Source organism: Nelumbo lutea, chromosome 4 (assembly GCF_056320005.1).
Source record: "Nelumbo lutea isolate HS-2025 chromosome 4, American lotus-T2T, whole genome shotgun sequence".
In the NCBI taxonomy this organism is placed as follows: domain Eukaryota; kingdom Viridiplantae; phylum Streptophyta; class Magnoliopsida; order Proteales; family Nelumbonaceae; genus Nelumbo; species Nelumbo lutea.
The window spans coordinates 4,521,124-4,536,676 of record NC_142687.1 but is presented as its reverse complement, the minus strand read 5'-3'; the positions used below and the strand labels follow the sequence as shown (position 1 = coordinate 4,536,676).

At 37.9% G+C, this 15,553-nt stretch overlaps 1 protein-coding gene across 5 annotated transcripts; it reads right to left on the bottom strand.

The window, feature by feature from the left end:
- Nucleotides 1-2,792: 2,792 nt before the first annotated feature.
- LOC148853479 (squamosa promoter-binding-like protein 16) lies at nt 2,793-7,774 on the bottom strand. 5 transcript variants are annotated; one of them, XM_088940974.1, is made up of 6 exons: nt 7,463-7,662; nt 7,317-7,367; nt 7,143-7,239; nt 6,447-7,038; nt 4,639-4,775; nt 2,793-3,677 (listed from the first exon to the last, which is right to left on the bottom strand). In XM_088940974.1, exons 4-6 carry the CDS (start codon nt 6,923-6,925, stop codon nt 3,040-3,042), a joined length of 1,254 nt encoding a protein of 417 aa, XP_088797100.1. In that variant the 5' UTR covers nt 6,926-7,038; nt 7,143-7,239; nt 7,317-7,367; nt 7,463-7,662; the 3' UTR covers nt 2,793-3,039. The 5 variants fall into 5 exon arrangements, with proteins under 5 accessions (XP_088797100.1, XP_088797099.1, XP_088797102.1 ...); XM_088940973.1 differs by having other exon boundaries at nt 7,317-7,672; XM_088940976.1 differs by lacking the exon at nt 7,143-7,239 and having other exon boundaries at nt 7,463-7,643.
- Between the last annotated feature and the right edge of the window lie 7,779 nt (nt 7,775-15,553).

Here is a 15,553-nt window from a genome sequence, read left to right as displayed (position 1 = left end):
AGAATTTTCCCTTTTTTTTCTAAATTCATATATGTGCCTCACAACATACCCCAACCGCATATAACATCTCCCATTGACAACTTCTGGAGATGTTCCCAATGCATGCTTAGATATGCATATGGAGCACCCTCTATCAGGTGCATACGTGATCTCTTTTTTTTACTAAGTAGAGGGGAAATTAGATTTGATCTTCACAAGATCGTCTCACAATCTCTTTAAGTCGTACATTGGGAATATCTCCCCATGAAGAAAACATAGAATTATGGAGATATTCTCAATGCACGACTAAAAAAGACCATAAGGATGCTTTTGTGAGAATCAAATCCGAATTCTCTTTTGAGAGATTCTCCGCATGACATGTTGAGGTTGGAATGGGTGAGGGGTAAAAAGGTATTTTAGCTGAAAAAATAAAAAGCATAATAGGGATTGAATGGTGTAACATATCATGTATATAATGCTTCCAAAGAGGCCAAGTAGCCAAAGGCTTGCCTCACTTAATAAGAACTAATTTTGTACATTGCGTTATAAAATATTTTTATATTTTAATATTTTGAGATTATAATTATAAAATAGATATTATTAAATTAAAATATCCATTTTGTAATATATATATATATATTATTTTCTTATTTGTTAGGGTTAAATCAACATGAAAATTGCTAAATGTTGTATTGGCCTCTCAAAAACTTCAAACTTCGAAGTAAAGAACTTAAAATTGTGTCTAATCAATACATTTTCTTCTTTCATATATTCATCTTCTTCTTCCACCTTTTCTTTTTTTATTTTCTTCTTTTTCTACTTTTTCTTCTCATAAATGTGTTGATTTTCTATATTTTAACATGTAATTCATACTTTTCTTATGAAAATTATAGATAATTATTAAGTAAACATGGTTATGGATCTATCTTAAAAAAATTAATTGCCTAGGCGCCCATATCTATCACCTAACCTCACCTTAGTGCCTTGAAAACTATGCTCCTAATTAGGGGTGTCAATGGAGCAGCTTTGGATTGGACCCCATTCAATCCAAAATCAATTTGGATGGACCAACAAGACATATTGAATTGAACCAATCCAGACTCAATGGTCCAAAGAATTTATTGGATTGGATTGGACCTGGTCCATCCATAATAAATTTATATTGGATTGGGTTGGATTGAGACAATATTTGGTCCACTGTTAGAAGATAAGAATATAAGTGTCAATGGACCAGGTTTGCGTTAAAACCAATATAAATTAAAACAAATTGGAATAGATTGGATGGTCTAGACATTGAATTGAACATGTCCAAATACTCATTGGATTGGATTGGACCTGGTCCTTTGTAATGGACTCACATTTGGATTGGATCCGATTGGACCAAACCCAACCCAATCCAATTGACACCCTTACTCCTGATTCCTCCCCCTATTTGAGGCCATGTGAGATGGTGTATATTGGATGAATTCGGATTTCCTCTTCACATTATTGGTCCTCACACCCACCTCATAACCCTTACACAGCACATCAGGAACATCTCCCTATTTATATGTTTTTATTCATGGGGATATGTTTCCAACACACGGCTGCAAGTGCAGTGAGGTGGGTGTGAGCAAGGATTAACATATCTTTACACACAAATACCCAACATAGGTATCGATGAATATTGATATGGATGATACTCTTTTTTTGTATTTTTTTTAATTTTTCTTAATAATGAGAGGATCCTAAAAAAGGCATGAGGCCTTTTAAAGTTTTTAAAATATTTGTGTATCAATGTATCCAAATGTATTTGGACGCACCAATAATAATATGAAATGCCCGATATGAGATATATCATATTAATATTTTAATCCTTGAATCTTGCGACCAAATCTGTGAGGTTTACTTTTTTGCTTCAAATACATTTCTGGAGTATTAACTCTGATCATTGGATTGTTAACTGAATAAATTGGAGCTGAAGATGAAATTAGGTCTATGGTTAAACATATAGGGAAGGTAACCCATCACCACATCCCCTCTATCTCTATGCAGAAAAAAATTGGTAAAAATAGCATATGGGGTTGCCGTTTTTTGTTCGCTGAAATTATAACAAGATGTTCCTAATGTACAACCGCAAAGGACAATTTTGTGAGGATAAGATCTGAACTCATTAAAAAGAAAGAATGCAAGTCAAGTACAGGATGTATTATTGAAGTCGACTTGGATCCCATTGAAAAAAATTGGACTCCACCTCACCTCAGCCTGCTGCAGCAGCAGCATATGCGTGCTCCTTATTCGAATATTCTTAAAAGTGGCCCACCAGATAAGAGAACAAGAGGTAACCCACACCCACCGATGGAACGAACACTTGTAAGGGCCACAGTGGGGGTCACAGGCATATCCATTGGAAATTGGCCGATGGCCGTGTCACCTATCCCTAATCCAAGATCCTTCACTCTCATTTGATGGGATTATTGATTAAAGGGTTCTCCAAAGTCCAAAATATAAACAGTCTCAGCTTCAGACTCAGATTCCATTCGCTTTTTGTACCAATACTTTCTTTAGAGTTTTGAAACAGAGATCAAAATTCTACGTACAAGGTACAAGACGTAGGTTTCGACGTCACAGTGTGAACGAATACATAGACAAGACGAGCAACTCATCAGAATTTGCAAGAAATTACATATTGACAGCAGCAAGCCAATGAAAACTACAAATGATGGGACAGGCCCTAGGGTTCGCTTGCAAGCCAATCACATCAGTCAATGTGATTAAAAGATACGAGTATTGGAGTGGACAGCATTTCCAACACAATACACAGCCATCTATTCTGAGGTAAAAAACAGCTCAATTTGAGGTAAAAGTAAAACAGCCTCCGTACAAACTAATATCTTAACTGAAGCAACATCATTTGAGTTGTGTATGTGTTATGGTACAAACATCTGAGCCACATGCAGATCCCAGTGGAGAAAAGAAAAAGGGTAAAAAGAATCTCTTTAGATAATTATAAGCGGCCTTCAATTCAAAGTTCAAACCATCCCATGAACCATGATTCATGAAGAGCAGGAATTATCACAATTAATCCCACGAGAAAGGAAGCGTTTGTGGTCCCCCATTTTGGGTTGACCCATCAGATTCAGACCCCAAGTGAATGACCCCGTGGCAATGAAGGGCATCAACGTCACTGGCATCAGGAACCAAAACTGAGGCCTGCTCATCCTCCACTCCTTGTGAGCATGGATACCGACCTACACCACTGTACTGCAGAACTGGGACTAGGGGCTGAGCTATAGGTATGGGGTCTGGCTGCACCACATGATTCAGACTGATCCCTGAAGTCTGCATTGGTGGCGATGACAGAAGAGAGAGAGCACAATCCGTGTCAAGAACTCGGGTTAACCCATCGGAGAACATTTTCCGGCTGCCCTCACTTTCGGATGAGGCAATGGAATTGAGAAGCGGCTGGCAGACAGAAGATTCAGGAGGCATTCGATTGATGAGTGTGACATCGTTGCTTTGCAAGAAAGGAAATTGCTTGCCTCTATAGCTGTGTGAGAAAGATCCAGTAAACGTATTTTGTCTGTCAATAAAGTGCAACTGCTGGTGGCGGTTATAAGGTGTAGTATCTTCCTCAGTTTTCACCACTCCGGACCAAGGGGGACTGACAACAGCAGTGGGAAACATTTGCGTGGTAGTGAAGGGCAAAAATCTACTACCTGTAGGATGGGGAGAGAAAAATATTTAACTCCAATTAGACCACAACATCTGATTATGCAGAAGAACTAGAAGAATATGTTCCAAAGGAAAGGGGAATGAAATCAGTTTTAAAGTGGGTGACACAGAGGAGATGGTCAACCACTATTTGCAAACCACCCATTTATTTCTCCGGACTGTCATAGATCCATCACATGATGCAAACCATCTTTTCAGAGAAATATGGCAATTTCTACTGATTGTCCGTAAAACAAGAAGGATTTTTAAAAGAAACCATAATGTCATCAAAGAATTACAATCACCAATCAAGTATCCGATAAAGTAAAATTTTGATAAAGATCTCCTTGAAGGTTCCAGTCCAATGGGGTCCACAAAACGCTACAAGCACAGCAAATGTTCAGCCAAGGTAGATAGTGAAGCTTCATTCAATTCTCCTCTTCTTACCTCAAAAGAAAATTATTTCTTTTTTCCATTTTGTAAGAAGAAACATGACTAAATAAACAAAATACTATTTAAGATTCACTTCTTTGTGAGTCTTGTGGTAAATGTTCTGCCTAATTTACTGCAAGTTAGCATCAATATGCCACCAGCATAAGAACATTCAAATTCAGACTCAACTGTGAACAAAAGACTTAGGAATGTATGCAAGTTGAAAAAAGCAACTTAACAAAAGCAACCTACTGACAAAATATACATAGAAAAGAAATTCCCCCCTGAAAGACCTGTCCAGTTTTTCCAAAAGCTGGTTGAATCAATACAGTGGTAAGGCTTTAAAGGGAAAATAATTGTGAGATTTTAAAGAAAAAGCATACTAATTTTTAAATTGCACTTTTGCCTCAAGTTGAAGCTTAGCCAACTTATACAAATAAGTCAGCTTAGCAGGTCTCAAATGCTGATTGAAAAGCACACAAGTGCAGAACAATACTGTCCTGACATGGACCAGTCTAAGAAAGATTTTCAAACCTTGGTGATTAGTAAACAAGCTTCCAGAATTCATGGACAACGATTCTGGGTGAGGCTTCCTCCGGCGCCGGTTGTGTCCATCCAGACGTTTCCTACAGCTTCTCTTAACTTCATCAAATTCAACCAACAAATGGAACCTAAAAGTGATCAAACAAGTGAAAGACTTAAGATATATTATATATATCAAAAAGAAAACACAATAAACTAGATCTGCAGTCAATACAGGGGAAAAGCAGCACGTGGTAACTTAGGAACATAACAGTAAACCAAAAAACAAGAAAAAACAGGGATTTCATAAGGAACCTAGCTCCCAGCTCAAACTCGTAGCAAGAAGCAAAAGAAAAAGAGGGGGGGGGGGACTTTCCATCTCTAATGTATTACAATGTTCTATTCCCACAGAAGAAAATAACATTTATATGGCTTGGAATATTTCATACACCGGCAATGCAAAATCAAATTTCCAATATGGGACAAAAGGGATTACAAAGCTCCCAGGACTTTTTTACCTTCTACTTTCCAAAACAAACTAAGTTTTTTTCCTGTGACTCTATATAGAGTATAAAAGCACAATAAGAATGCAAAAGTACAACTTGCAAGTAAATAAGATATCATGGCATATAAACAAATTCACATGAATAAACAATCCTTTTCCTAAATGAAGAGCAAATAACTAACATATACAAAACACGCAATGTAACTAAAAAGTTCCCACAATTTGAAAGATTATGTACCATGTATATGCAAACTGTTATCAGTTGATTTTTTTTTATCAAATAATCAATCCATTACGACCTACTAAAATAAAGCAACTTAAGAGTTGGGTCATCTTTGGTCTGGGACAGAGGACATCTAGACAGGTCTGAGGAACTCGAAAGTTGAAATTCACTGTGTTCTATATTTCAAGAATCAGGACTCACAGAAAAAGGGTCTCCACAGCTCCACCACCCAAACATATAGTTCCAATTATCCGTAGAGGTTTCTCTGTTTGGCTCGGTTAATCATTTGGTAGAATAAAAAGCACTGCAGCAAAATGAGCACCTATTGACAAGGGTTTCAATCTGAGAGGGGGAATTTTGAAACCCAATTGTTCTAATTTAATTATTTACTTTTCTTTATAAACAATTTAATTATTTGCTTGGTAGCTTGACAATATAAATAATTGTCCATGGAACCCTACATGTACAAGATTAATCTCCTAAAGAACTCTTAAGCCCCATTTATAAATTTTCCATGCACAAAGATCTATATATTGAAAGCAAAATGATTATTGAGCCAATTAGCTAGTTGGTAAGGTCTCCTGCTGGTTGTAGTGGAGACTTGGGATCCAATTCCGCCAGATCCAAGGGGGAGGGGGGGGGGGGGGGGGTTATAGGTTTGGGGATGGGCGTTGTGTAGCTCCATAGAGCCAAAAATAATAATACGTTAGCAGAATGACAGGGAAACAACATGTTAGAACGGATAAGCCTTAAGATCCCACCTATGCCAGTAAATACTACCAAGCCAAATCAAGTCATTGACCCCGAACCACAAAAGGTTTGTAATAACAACTATCAAGTATAGGACTACATGCATCACTCAACGAACCCCTCAAAAGGAGTTATTGTAAGAACGGCCAATATATGGTTGAGAAGAGATTCCAATCATAATAATTGAAAATTGTGTAAAGCCAAAATAAAAATCTAACATTGGATGATTGGATAGCCAAAGCCAAACATACAACAATTCGATAGATAAAGGCAATTAGAGGGATTGAACGTTGAGAAAAACCGACTAATTTCTAGCTCTCTACGACTACTCGAAATCCATACCTGCTGCACTGCTGGCAGAACCGTTGCTCCTGACCACCTACCATCACCTTTGGTGTCTTAGAGTGAAGCTCGCAGACTTTATGGCGCCTGTGATAGTCCCTGCAGTTAGTAAGGTCCGACTTGCACCCATCAACCAAGCACGAAACCGTCTGAGTTCCATTACTAGGCGCTCGAGACCTCTTGGTGGAACCCGATGGACGTGCCAGCACAGTGGAAATCCTTGGATCCTTCAACTTGTCCAGTGACCCATCCCCGAAATCCCCCAGTCTGCCAAGTTTCAAATCTACTGAGCAATCCCCTTTAGTGTTCTGTCCTTGAAAGCTACTAGACCCAACAAGTGGGGCAATGTTAGAGATGGATTCCCGCTCCAATTCGGCTAAATCCCAAGAAGGTGTCTTCAAATCCCAGTCCATAAAACTTTTTCCCTTGTCCTCCTCTTTTATTCTTTCTCCCTCCTCACACTCTCCTCTCCTTCTCATCCGCTATTAGTGGAACTCCTTCCTATTTGTCTCGCAAGTGCATCACATACTAGTTCAAAATTCTACCAGAACCACCGAAGTTGAGAACTCAAAAGGTAGGGGGCAAGAATCAGCTACAATAACACACACAAATCAGTAGTAAGCTTACTACTGTCAAAATTGCACAAGGCCCAGAATTATCTAAACCAGTACAAAACTAAAAATCAAAGATGGGTACCTCAAAGAGATAAGCATTTGGAAGGCAAATCGAGGACGAAATTCAAAAGGGGAAAATCCATCTTGGTTATTTCGACGCAGTCGAATTGCAGAGAAATCTCCAACAAAACGGGAAGAAGCTAAAGTAGAGAAGGGAAACAAAGCAAGAAAACTAAAGACCAGTTAGAGTACTTACAGACAAGCACAGCATGAGAAGACTGATCTGGGCTCTCTAGCCGTTCATTCCCTGACATGGATTCCATTAAAAATCAATAAAAGGGAGGAAACTGAAAAGGAAAAGGAGAAGGGGAAAAGCGAGGGGCGTAGGTTAAGAAGAATCACTCTTTAGGCTCCCTGTAGCACAAAGCATGAGATAAAGAGCCATTTGGGTTTTTATATGTGAAGTTATTGGGAGGAGCAACAGGTAACAAGGTGGATAATCCATGCAAGTATATACATATAGAATTGCGCTACAGAGAGAGAGAGAGATCGCTGAACCGCCTCATCCTCAACACCGCCCCCACTCTCGCTGCCCCCCTCCAAAAATAAAATAAGAAAAGGAGGGAACTGCTTGCTACAAATACCATGATTTTTTTTTTTTTTTTGTTTGTTTTTCTGGTGAGAACTTTCTACAAATATCATAGAGATTGGAGTGGGAAATTTGCTTTCTCTTATCTGTTTCTTTTAACTTAGTGTCCATTAATGTTGTCATAATTTGAAAAAAATAAAATAAAAAATAAAGAAGATGAAGAAGAAAACAATATAAAAACGAGTGGCAAGGAAAGGGACAGGGTGTTGTTGCTTTCAACTTTTTAAGTGAAGGAAAAGTACAAAGGCATGTGGTATTGTGTTTCACATTTGATGACATGTTTTTCTTTCTCCCTTTCCCTCCTCTCTCTATGATTGTGGTTATGTTTATGGCTCTTCTTTTTCACCTGTTATTTTCATACACTGTTTATGGTTAGGGTCGATATTCCCTATATCATTTGATCGATATATTTTAATTACATTTTCAAATTGCCCTTAACTCTTTATGAAAATTTCACCCACAATAACACTAAAAAGAAAAAGAGTAACATTCAGTCAAGATGGTTTTTAACTTATGGACCCTTTGGGATTTAGGGCTTTGGGTGAAGCAAAGCTTATAGCTTCTGTGTCGATGCTTTTTATTCTCCCCTTTTTCTAAGAAAAGCCCCAAGGCAACCTGTATTAACCAACCGGAGTGTCATGCCTTGAGTTGGAGGCTGCTTCAACTGAATGATTTTTATTTCGTCTCAAAGTGGACGAGTTAGTCAGGAATAGGGCGATCATGGACGGCCAGGCTTAGCGCCCGCCAATGACAAGAGGCGTAATTCGGGAACAGGCTGGGATTTTCCGCTTTTGGGACTATAATACATTTTTGAATATATTTAATATATAATATATCATATAATCTCCCTCTCTATATAATATGGAGGATCAAGAAGTTAAATCGTAGCATTTGGTTAATATCTGTCTCATGTTTGGTGGCAATTGGGTGAGTTGGATTTGGTTTGGGTTGAACTTTAATCCAATTCATCTAATCCGTCAATCCATTAATAATTTAGTTATATGAAATTAAATGCGTTGGATTTAATTCAAACCCGCTTTAATCCAATCCAATCCGTCCAAACCCATTAATCTTATATTTATGGACTTAAAAAACAAACAAACTCTTTCTTAACAAATGATTTGGCCATAGATTGGTGGTAATAGTAGTTATTTTTTATACAAGTGGTGAAGGTTCAAATCACATTATATGTATGTTATTTTTACACAAGCGGCGAAGCTATTTGATTATGTTCGGATTTTGGGTTTTACCGAATCACTTAACTTCAAATTGGTCAAACCAACTTGAACTATCTAATTGGATTATCTTCGAGCTAATCACATCAAGGGTGGTTGATGGATTGATCACACAACCCGCCAAATAATCCACAACCCAACCCAACCCAACTCATTTAAATGGGTGGATTGGGTGATGGATTGATCACACAACCCGCCAATTAAATGGACGAATTGGGAGAAAAATTGCCACCTAACTCATGTCTATCTTAATTCATTTAATTTTCTCTTACAAATGCAAATGCACCTGCCACTCAATTACTTATATATATATAATGTATTCTATGCATCGTATTATGATATTTATATATGACATATTTAACATTGCCAAACCTTGTGAATTTTTGAACTTGACATAAGCTTAATTATGTGGCTTAAGCCTAAATTAGGACAGATCAAGCTACAAATGATCACCCCTACTCAAGCATTAAAGAAGTTTTAACTAAATGGCCTCATTTTTTTTTCTTGACCACTAAAAGCACAAAATTAAACTACAAGCAAAGCAAATTCATGAAGTTCTTTGCATCAGGAGCTCCTTTAGGATAGGAGTTATAATTAATTTATAAACAAATATGAGTCCTGAGTCAAAGTCATAGCTTTTTTAACCACAGAGTGAATTGGGGTATTATGAGGTCTATTTACAAAACAAAAAGAAGAGGCAAAATCTTGAATCAAGCCTTGGTTGCTTTCAAAAGCCAAAGGCACAACCAAGGAATAGAAGTCTTAGACTGTAAGGCTTGAATCACCAGAAGGTAATCCAAATAGAGAAGAATATGCCTTCGCTCCCGTATGCTTAGCAAAAGAGATTCCTTGGTAGACTACCTATAGTTCAGCCTCCTCAACAAAGCCCCGACTCAAGGCTTACCACCGATAATACCCACACAATTGAGAGTGTTAGTGAGGCTGATTACTCCATAGGAATAGGATGAGTAAGAAACTGTACTCCCATCAAATTAAGAAAAGAATTAGCTGCACCTAAGCACTTTTATTCAGATTAATCATAGGGGCTCATGAGTAACGAACATAATTAACTGTTGTTCAGAGTTTTGCAGCCCATTAAACAAGTTATTCACTCTCCTAACTATCCATTGAGATCCTTGAAATTTCTTTCATTCCGGGCTTGCCAAATGTAGTATAAAGCTATCCCATACCAAGATAAGACTGAATTGACCAAGTTTTTGTCGTTGATACTTTGGGATATATAGCGTATGAATACATTGAAGCCAAGATGAGTGGAACAATGTTTGGAGGGCCACATTCCAAGGAGCAGGAAATAAGATGGCTTTAGCCAACGAACAATAGAAGAATAAGTGGTTTACTGATTCTACCTCTTGATTACAAAGCACACATTGGGCCTCCTAAGGATTAGCAAAGAGTCTAACATAATTATTAACTGCCCTCCAAAAGATCAATTGATATCGAGCTGGTATATTCAGCTTCCATATCTGTTTGAAAGAATTTTTGAGATGGGAAAGATTAAAAGGCTTTCCAACTGACCATAATCATGCTTCATAAAGAATTTTCCTGAGGGGTGAGGGAGCCAAATCCAAGACATTGAAGTGTCTGTTGGGAAGATAGGGGTATTGATGATTGCCTAGTTTTCTTGGGGTGTAAAATGACACTGGATTTGTTGTTCATCCCAAACCCCATTGTGGATAAGGGCAACAATTGATTTATTTCTTAGAGCGTTGTTGTAGGCTAGGAAATCAACTGAAACTTGGTGTTCTACTGCACCCAAGGAATTTGATCCACAGGGTCTGATGACTCAGGGGTCACTAAGTACCCGATCTCATCTAGCTAACCTTGTATAAGAGGCACTACAACTTTTCACAAAGATGAGCTATTCCTTTTAATAGAGCAAGGGAAGATCCCGACTTTGTTCAGACATTTCGCCCTCCAAATTTGAGACCAAATTTTATGTTGTTCATTCAAGTACTGCCAAGCCAATTTTTTGAGCGGAACCAAATTAATATTTTTTTTCAAGTTTTCAAAACCCAAACCCCCAATTTGTTTTGATCAAGTTAATTTGCTCCACGCACATCATCTATAAGGGTTTGGGTTGGCCTGTGATTTCGCCCACTAGAAGTTTCTTATTTTCTTCTCTATTTCAGAAATTGTTTTCTAGGGGAATTTTACTACATTCATGGCATGAATGGGCACATATTAGATGAAAGACTAGATTAGAGGTTTCTTTCCTACCAGACTCAAAGCTGAGGCTTTCCATCACTTAAGTCTGGAGCTGATATTTTCTAGGATGAAGTTTAAGTCATTATGTTTGTTCCTAGACCAACTCGTGGGGACTCCAAGATACTTAGATTTAGGATCTAGAGGTTTCATGTGGAGTTGCCTCCTAATCATCCATTGACGTCTCAAATGTATATTTTTGCTAAAAAAAGATGCCAAATTTCTTAAAGTTGATGCACTAACCAGAGATGTCTTAGAAATGGTCAAGGACTTCCTTCAAATTCTCAATATAATCCCTATGGGCCCTCATGAATAGCATAATATCATCAATAAAGAAAAGATGAGAAATGCTAGGAGCTCCTGATGACATCTGGATCTCTTGGATTTGTTCTTAGATTCTGCTTTTAGAAGCAGTTAAAAGCAGCCTTGGAAGGCCCTCCATGGCTAAAATAAAGAGGTAAGGGGAAAGAGGGTCCCCTTGTCTAAGGCCTCTAGGGGGTCGAAGTGATTTTTAGTAGTCCCATTTCTTAGGACCAAAAAGGAAACTATGTAGAAACACACTCCTTGATTAGCTGATAGAAGTCAGGGGAGAAGCCCAAACTAGCCACAATTTTGATAAGATAGGACAACTCCAATATATCATAGGCCTTAGACATATCTAGTTTTAGGGCTAAAAAGCATGTTCCCCTTTTATGGAGTTGAGGAAAGGAAACACTTTTGGGGTAACCACATTTCTGGCACAAAAGCTACTTGGGAAGGGGAAATGCACTTGTCCAGGAGGGGTCTGAGTCTATAAGTCTATTAGTAATTACTTTTGCAAGAAATTTGTAGAAAACATTACACAAGCTGATTGGACAATAGTCCTAAACTTTTGAACAATCCACATTTTTGGGGACCAAACAAATAAATGAATGGTTTAGTCTTTTGAGCATCTTTTTGTTAATGAAGAATTCTTGGACAAAGTACACTATAAGCCCTATTTTAACATTTCATTTTATAAAGTGTCACATCACTATGAGCCCTTAAATTATTTCTTACTTCTTACTACCTAAGCTTTTTTTCTTGGTTTTAAGGGGCTATTACTTGAATCGTGTTTGGTTTGATAGAAAATAAGAGAGAAACATAAGGTTTGGAGGGATCATCATCATCATCACATATATGGCTATACCTTGTCCCAACTACATGGTGGGTCACCATCATCATCATCCAAGCCTAAACCCAACTATATGGGTCAGATACATGAATTCTATTTCCCCCTTCCCTTTAATATCATATCCATTGTAAAATTATTGGCACTTAAATCATTTATTACTACTTCTACCCTTATCCTTTTCGATATACTCCTTTCCCCTTTTAGCCCATTCAACTTATAATAAATCACTTCTATTCCATTGGTACCAAATCCATTATTGTATATAAGCTCTTCAATCATTCCTTACTACCTCAAACCTTGTCCCTGACCTAAGCTCAGGCCTAGTTGGGCCAGGCCATGCTAGAAATGATCACCCCTACTCAAGTACTAAGAAGGTCCCTACTATCACCATCATTATCATTTAAGCATTGTCCTAACTATTTGACGTCAACCACATGACTCATGCATGTTTCACCATTCCGTTTTTGCTAAGTGCTATATCCATTGTTAAATTATAAGCCTTTAAACCATTCCTTATTACCACAACCCATGATCCAAGACTGACCCACAAATTTTTGAGCTTAATGTCAGTTCAGACCCATGCTATGCCAAGCCAAGGTAGAAGTGATCATCCATACTCAAATACGAAGAAGGTTATAGGTTTCTCAAGGGTTGAAGCTAAAGCTGGGTGGATCACTATTATTATTATCATCATCTAAGCCTTGTCCAAACTATAAGGAGTCAACTACATAAATCCTATTTCACCATTCCATTATGTTAAGTGAACTCTCCTAGCCCACTTGTAATAGATGACTTCTTTGTAAGAGTGTTGTAAATGGTTTTCTATAAATACTCTTCTATCCACTAAGAAGAGTGTTGGAAGCTAAAAAATCCTATCCTTCCTAGTTTTTTTTTTTTTTTTTTTTTTTTTTTTCACTCATCCATCTCAAAAAGACACACGAAAATGTGTCATGAACCCATCTGGGCAGTTAAAGCTACACAATAGAGATTCCCCCACCTTTACAAATTCAAGCCTTATGCTTTGTATACAGATGGCGCTTTCTCTTATCATATGCATTGAGTAGCAAATGCTTATGTTTTAATCTATAATGGTTACAGTGCAGAGGTAGCTATAATGGTTACAGTTGAAGCTGAATGGAAGGCAATAGTTTCCACTCTCTTAGGACGTTTTTTGATGATGTATGTACTATCAGTATGTAAATAGACAGCATAATATACTAGCTCATCTCATGGAGTAGCTATTAAGGCTTGCAGGAGGGATTCTGAATTGGTATTTCAATTACCCTCCCAATGGTTAGATGTACATATTTTCAAGTATTTAATTTAAATTTTCTTCTTTTTTCTTGCTAAAAAATTATTTACATTTTTATCAGTCATATTTTGTCCATATCATTTTTTGACCACCAACACTCTTCTCCAGACAAACCAGTTGCATTGGGAGGAGACCTGCTCATGGTCTGGGTAGCCCGACGGGTCGGCTCGGCCCCCAGACAAGCTTGAGCATGTATTTTAGCCCGCGGGCTTGACCTCGGGCCTAAAAGCCTGAGCCCAACTATTTTATGGGTTGGACTTTGGCCCGAGCCTGGCCGACCCAACTTTTGTATAAGTTAAACCCTAACCCTAAATATTAACCCCTCTCTTATCACTCATCTCTTTCTTTTAGCCAAATGAACTCCCTTCTCAATCATAGCCTCACATAGCCAAACATTCTCAAGAAGACAAAACTGGCGCAACCAGTGAACTCCGGCGGTGACTGGTGAGTCTTCTCTCTCTCTCTCTCTCTCTCTCTCTCTCATTCCTCTTCTCACTTCTCCTTCTCTCATAGAATTGATTTCAGCAGCTCATTTATCAAATGCGACTATGCGAGTCACGCAAACTCAGGCACTGGCGGTGAATCCTCTCTCTCTCTCTCTCTTCATTGTTCGGTTGTTCCTCTTCTCATTTCTCCTTCTCACACTCAGAATATCAACTCCGTTCATTTATCAGACGTGAACTTAGGCACCGACGGCGAGTCCTTTCTCTTTGCCCTTTTGTTATATTCCTTTCTTATTGTTTGGTTGGCGGCGAACACAGACACAGGCACCGACCTATCTTTTTGTGAGGTCAAGCCAAGGTTCAAAGTATCGATACAATACAAGTTTCGGTTGTATCGTATTGGTACTTAGAAACGGTCAATACATACTTTTTTTTAGTTTTTTTTCAAAGTTTAGTTTTTTGGGAAGCTAATAAGATATTTTTTATTATTAAAAATTATTGGGGGTCTGAAACACCTGGAAACAGGTGTTGGTCGGGCTGGGCTCGGGCCTAACAAAATCTTGTTTATGAAGAGTAAAAGCCCGGCCCGGCCAGACCCATGAACAAGTCTAATTGGGAGTAGTTGTTGTAACAACCCATGCCCTGGTGGGGCGATGGGGTTAGTGTGCAATTGCATTTCTATTTGAAGAAATGGACTCTAAAAATAAATAGAAACTAGTTTATCTTTACTCAAATTTCAATTTCAGGTTTCCAAACATCTTTAAACTCATAAATTAATGTCTGTTTGGCATCGATGTTGTTGCTCCACTATATTAAAAAAAACGGTGCTCTAGGAAATGTCAATATGTTTGAAATCATTTTTCTATAAAAAACGGTGCTCCAAGCCATGACTTGGAAATCGAAAAGGCATGGTTTGGAACAGCATTGAATTTGATGTTTTCTCATATTAGAGCTTGTTGCTGCCAACGAGGACATGATGTGATAATGACGTGGACTTCCTATAATGGGTACCAGTGCTTCCAATCCACACATCAGCAGCACCATTTTCTGATGTGCATGAAAAAACTATGCTATATCTGCAACATCGATGCCAAACATATACTTAATAATCAAAGTACTTCTGTAAACTTAATCTGAACTGAACCAAGTCGATCTTGTCCCTTTTTTTTACCCCTATGGTTAATCATAAGTCTAGATCAGGCTGATATTATTATTATTATTATTATTATTATTTTTTTTTTTTTAATCATGGACTGGAATAAAGTGCCACCAAATACATGTATAAGGTTACAACAACCAATACTAATTTACTTGTAAACTACCAAAGATAAGCAGCTCATGGTTGATAGACGTAAAAGATTTGAGATAACTAATTAAGACTTGTGTGAGACATGCCTCCACAAGGGGAGATCACATTGGCGTCTCACGAGTGCCGGGCATGCACATCTCATCGTACATTGGGAATATTTTATAAATAT